The 6000-nt window shown below is 37.3% G+C and overlaps 1 protein-coding gene across 1 annotated transcript in view; it reads left to right on the forward strand.

Moving 5' to 3' along the window:
• ESCO1 (establishment of sister chromatid cohesion N-acetyltransferase 1) overlaps nt 1-6000 on the forward strand; it is a 69012-nt gene that overhangs the window by 54383 nt on the left and 8629 nt on the right. The window contains exon 8 of the mRNA XM_031934505.1: nt 3057-3146. Coding sequence (XP_031790365.1) covers nt 3057-3146 — 90 coding nt within the window. The remainder of the gene's footprint in view (nt 1-3056; nt 3147-6000) is intronic.

Genomic DNA, 6000 nt, shown 5'->3' on the forward strand with positions numbered 1-6000 from the left:
TACTCTTTAGCAGAGGGTTATGTGTAATGTACTAGTGCTGAAATATATTGGAGCTAAAGGTCAGAAGTGTAAGTGCACTGCATTGGAATTTATATCTTTGCAGAAACATTGTGGCTGTTTGGTTATTCTTCTAAATTGCATGCACTCTTTCCTGAACCCTGCGTTTCTCTCCCTTAATTTTAAGCATTGGATGGACTTTACAACCTCTAAGTTTCTCTGAAGTAAGGAGGGTCATGTGGTTATTGCTGACTGGCAGTTAACTGTAGTTGAGGCATAGATGTGTCTTGAGTATGTTATTTGAACAAATATTAGCTAACTTGTTTCTTTCATTTGTTTGTCTATGATTTGAATTTATTGCTGTATTTAACCTTGGGAACATTTGTTGATTGACTGTTTTGTTAGATTAGTGCATTGATCTTAGTTTGATACTAGTAAGAAAGGAGAATGGAAGTTACTAAGAGTTACTGAGTGGCTACTTTTTGAGCAGTCGTCCTAAGTATAGCATATAGCACCCTCGAACCTACCCAAGTGATGGAGGTGATGATAGCAATTTTTTAGAATGCTTAGGTCAGGAAACAGAATCAGAGTTCCGGTGATTTGCCTAAGGCCATGCATCTAGTAACTACCAAGAACAAGGATCTAAACCCTGAACTTTTACTCTAGAATTACTTAAAAGTTTTCACTAAAATGTGCTTTCTTAGCTTGGCATGGTGGTGCACGCCTGTAGTCCCAGCTACTTGGGAGGCTGAAGCAAGAGGATTGCTTGAGCCCAGGAGCTTTTGAAGCTGCTGTGAGCTGTGATCTTGCCACTGCGCTCCAGCCTGGGTGACAGAGTGAGACTCTGTCTCAAATAAGTAAATTACATTAATAAACAAAACTTGCTGTTTTCATGAACATTAGAAACCTAAGGAGTACTAAGTATCCCTTGGCAGTCTCTGCTTCTTAGATTAAAGGGCTTTTATTTAGTACATAAAAAAAGGTACTATTTAAAACATAAAATTTTATCAAATTGAATTGTCATAAAAATGTCAGCATGAACATACAAGTCTGAAGTTGTTTCAAGAGAAAGTTTTGCACTTAAAAATTAGTAAGGCAAAATAATTTGTCCAATGTCTATAATGCAGTATAATGACATGAAACCAGTATTACTGTTTTTAAAGGCGTTTAATAGGAAAATAGTTTATGGAAGTGTCTTTAGATGATTCAGTTCAGGAAGAATGGTTTTCTTATAACTTGAGGTTACTTAAATTTTTAGGTCTTTTCGTTGTTTTAAAGTGAAAATCTCTTCATTTTATTAAAAATAGGTTCATAAATTTAAAAGCTTTTTCATAAAGTAACATTACTAATAGAAATTTGTTTTTAAAGAGATGATATCTTGTAAATCTTCTAAAAATTGTTTACCTATATTCAGATCTGTATATGATTCAGATTTTTTCTTTCTTTCTTTCTGTCTTTTTTTTTTTTTTTTTTTGGAGACAGTGTCTCGCTCTGTCACCCAGGCTGAAGTGCAGTGGCGCGATCTCAGCTCACTGCAACCTCCACCTCCCGGGTTCAAGCGATTCTGCTGCCTCAGCCTCCTGAGTAGCCGGAACTCCAGGCGCGTGCCACCACACCCGCCTAAAACTACAATAATTTTTTGTCTTTTAGTAGCTATGAGGTTTCCAGAATGGTCTTGATCACCTGACCTCGTGATCCGTCCTCCTCCCAAAGTGCTGGGATTACAGGCATGAGCCACCACACCCGGCCTTAAGTTTCTTTTTTAAAACCTTATTTAGGTTGAAGAACTACAGATTTAGTTTCTTAGATGAAAAAAGGACTTCTGTGGCTATTGTTTCTTCTCCTTTCTTTTCAAATCTTGAGAACATGTTACCAATGATAATTAATTTTAATCATCTGAATTTAAGTTTTCTGTTGGGTACTCTATTATGTAAACAAGTTTTGGATTTTAAATCTTTTAATTTAAGTTGTTACATATACCAAGCTTATTAACTAGAATTTTTGTTCCCAACAATGATCTTTCCTACCCTCCCCCCTCCAAAAAATTCTTGATGGTTTAAGAAAACGAATCTGCTTTCATACTTGCCATAGTATATTTTTAAAGAAATCTAGTTGCCATTTTCTTGGTTTCATTGAGCTTTTGTGTTCTTAGAAGAAACATCAGAAAAAATATGGTGGTTTTCTTTATTGGAAGTATAAATGGCTTCTGGAAAGGCCTTTTTATGTAAAGTTGGTTGGGTTAAGACAACTGGAACAACTAGTTAAGCTCATTCCTTCTGTACTTATTTTGAACTTCAAAGCTCCTAGTTTTAACCTCTGGTTCAGTCCCATCTTACTAGATTTAAGTGGCTTTTGTTTTGTTTGTTTTTTTTTATGCAGGTTCTGCTCATTAATCACCACGAGTGTGGATCTGAAGAAGAGTTTATTACCTCTCTTTTTTTGAGTATGTTTAACTTCAGATACACACAACGTAGCTTCTCCTTCCCTATTAGATTCTTAGAAGGTAGTTATATTTTTTATAGTCTCCTTCTTGTGGCTTTGGTAGTTGTGATCAATAAGCATAAAACTATTCCTTTCATACTGGGCTACTGCATGCAAATCAGTTCATTTAAAACCTCCTGGAGGTCTTTGGCATGCCAGACATAAAACTTTGAGTGTTTGTTTGTGGAGGTAACCATGTTCCAATGAAATATAAGAGTTTAATTCTTTTATCAAGCATCTGGGAGAATTATAGTTTCTGGGAATTACTGACTTTAAGGGGCTTGCTTTTGGTGTGTGGCTTTCAAAATTAATTTAAAATGGGAAATGATAAATTAGAAATACTCCTGTGGTGTTAGTTGTATCTCTGAATGAGTAGTAGAGAGAAATTAGCTTGCCTTGTACCTATTGTATGCTTAACAAAATAGCCTATTTATCATGCTTTATTAAGCATTAATGAGCATATATTTTTCATGTTTGCAATTTTTAGACCAATTGTACTTTTTCTCTTGTACATGGATATGATGAATAAAATATACATAAAATTGATACTTTACATATATATATATATATGTATCTAGGGCTGGAAGAAAGAAAGAATTCTGGCTGAATACCCTGATGGCAGGATAATAATGGTTCTTCCTGAAGACCCAAAGTATGCCCTGAAAAAGGTAAATTTCCAGTGAAACTTCATGCAGAGTGGATATCATTTTGCAGTTAATTTTTTTTTTTTTTTTTTTCTGAGACAGAGTCTTGCTCTGTCGCTCAGGCTGGAGTGCAGTGGCGTGATCTCGGCTCACTGCAACCTCTGCCTCCCGGGTTCAAGCGATTCTCTTGCCTCTGCCTCCCGAGTAACTGGGACTACAGGCGTGTGCCACCACACCCAGCTAACTTTTGTATTTTTAGTAGAGACAAGGTTTCACCAAATTGGCCAGGCTGGTCTCGAACTCCTGACCTCATGATCTGCCTGTCTCAGCCTCCCAAAGTGCTGGGATAACAGGCATGAACCACTGTGCCTGGCCCATTTTGCAGTTAATTTTAAGAGGATAACAGATTGTTGGCATAGTGTATTTAAACATCTATTCTGAAAGCAAGAAATAAGCATTTAAAGGGTATAACCCAATTCAAAAATTATATTGAACTTTATGGTGTGTCCAGTATATGAATTCTAAAAGAATTGAGTACTGTCCAGTATTATTACTAAATTGTCCTCTATTAGTAGTAGTTAGTAATTTGAGTGCCAAAGTAGACATGCTTATCTTCTGTTAAGTGAGCGATGCCAACTAAATGATTTCACAATCTAGAAATAAAAACTTAATTATAGTAATTTGGAAAATCAATAAAATGTAAAGTTTCATTCTAAGGGAAAATTTCTAAATAAAAGCTTATTGCAGAAGGGGATTGCTAAGTAGGTCACAGTAAACCTGAAATTAAACATGACTTAATCTTACAATATTTTTAAGAGATAGGGCTATATTCCAGTTTATAAATATAATGCAGAAACACAAAAGTTTCTCTTATCTAGTGTGAGGCAAGTGTTAGTTGAACTTAGAGTTCCATACTTCAAGTATTCAGAGAGTTTATTGTGTTGAGAAATGAACTAGAGAGATAACCCTGGAACCATTTTATTATGTAGATTATTTAAAAAATCAGGAACCATAAGGTAAACTTATTTTTAAATAAGTTTAATATGTTCATTACACTTTCAAATAATATACTCAGTATGTTTTTCTTCAACCTCTGGATGCTTTTTCAGAAGAAATACCTCATAATGTAAGCAATGCGTTCAGTTGTGTATCTGAAAAACTAATAATTACACTAGAGTGTATCCCAAATGTCTGGAAACACGAGGAAAACAGTTTATTATACTTTTTTTAGGTTAGCAATTGGACTTCTTTAAACTTCAGAATACTTCACCTGAAAAGATGGTTGAAGGAAAATACTTTGCATCTGTTACTTGAAAGTTTAGCTAATAGTCTATTTAAAATATGTAAGTTTATCTTCTGGTTCTTAACTTCAGATACTCTGTTTATCTGAATGGACAATCTTAGATACCCAAATAAGCTTTCATATTACTGCTGCCTAACAGAATAGACAATAGTATTTACAGTGACATGTAAATATGCCCAACCTGTCTTGTATTTGAAACATTGATTCTTGCACAATAGTAAATTCTTGTTGAGTTAATGTAGGATCAGTGATTAACCACAGTGGACCCACGAACAGTGTAGTAGTTATGGGTGCCGGCTTCTCATGCAGCCAAAATTCCAACTGTAACTTTTTTTTTTCCCCCAAGAGACAGGGTCTCACTGTGTTGCCCAGGCTGGTCTCGAACTCCTGGTCGCAAGGGATTCTCCTGCTTCAGCCTCCCAAAGTGCTGGGATTATAGGCGTGAGCCACCCTGCCCAGCCCAAGTACAACTTTCGATTTCCCCAGAACTTAACTACTGATAGCCTACTGTTGACTGGTAACCTTACTGATAACATAAATAATTGATTAAACCCATACTTAAACTAGTATCTACGTATACTCTATGCATTCATGACAATCTAACATTTTCTCGATTTTTTTTTTTTTTGATGTTTCTAGGCTACATGGTTCATCTGCTAGTGTTTTGTTTTGTTTTGTTTTGTTTTTGAGACAGAGTCTCGCTCTGTCGCCCAGGCTATAGTGCAGTGGCGCCATCTAGGCTCACTGCAAGCTCCACCTCCTGGGTTCATGCCACTCTCCTGCCTCAGCCTCCCGAGTAGCTGGGACTACAGGCGCCTACCACCATGCCCGGCTAATTTTTTTCTATTTTTAATAGAGACGGGGTTTCACCATCTCTACTCGAGGCCAGGATGGTCTCGATTTCGTGATCTTTCCGCCGTGGCCTCCCGAAGTGCTGGGATTACAGGCGTGAGCCTCCGTGCCTGTGCCTGGCTGCTAGTTTTTTCATATTGTTGAAATTCTCCAAAAAATTTTCCAATATATTTATTGAAAAAAACCCTACATTTAAAGGACCCACACAGTTCAAACTTTTGTTGTTCAAGGGTCAACTTAAATGAAAATTAAATTAAGTAATTTTTGGAATTCCAGCTATTCACATTTGGAAATGCACAGTGGGAACTTTCGCTACACTACCATATGTGGCAACCAGACTTTTCTTAGGAGGAACCCTCAGTAGATGCTAATTTCCTCATTTTAGTTTATCTGAATAAAATCTTAGTAACCCATAATAAGTTAAAAATTAGGCTGGGCGCGGTGGCTCAAGCCTGTAATCCCAGCACTTTGGGAGGCCGAGACGGGTGGATCACGAGGTCAGGAGATCGAGACCATCCTGGCTAACACGGTGAAACCCCGTCTCTACTAAAAAATATAAAAACTAGCCGGGCGTGGTGGCCAGCGCCTGTAGTCCCAGCTACTCGGGAGGCTGAGGCAGGAGAATGGTGTGAACCCAGGAGGCGGAGCTTGCAGTGAGCTGAGAGCCGGCCACTGTACTCCAGCCTGGGCGACAGAGCGAGACTCCGTCTCAAAAAAAAAAAA

The sequence above is a fragment of the Piliocolobus tephrosceles genome, chromosome 18, assembly GCF_002776525.5.
Source record: "Piliocolobus tephrosceles isolate RC106 chromosome 18, ASM277652v3, whole genome shotgun sequence".
In the NCBI taxonomy this organism is placed as follows: domain Eukaryota; kingdom Metazoa; phylum Chordata; class Mammalia; order Primates; family Cercopithecidae; genus Piliocolobus; species Piliocolobus tephrosceles.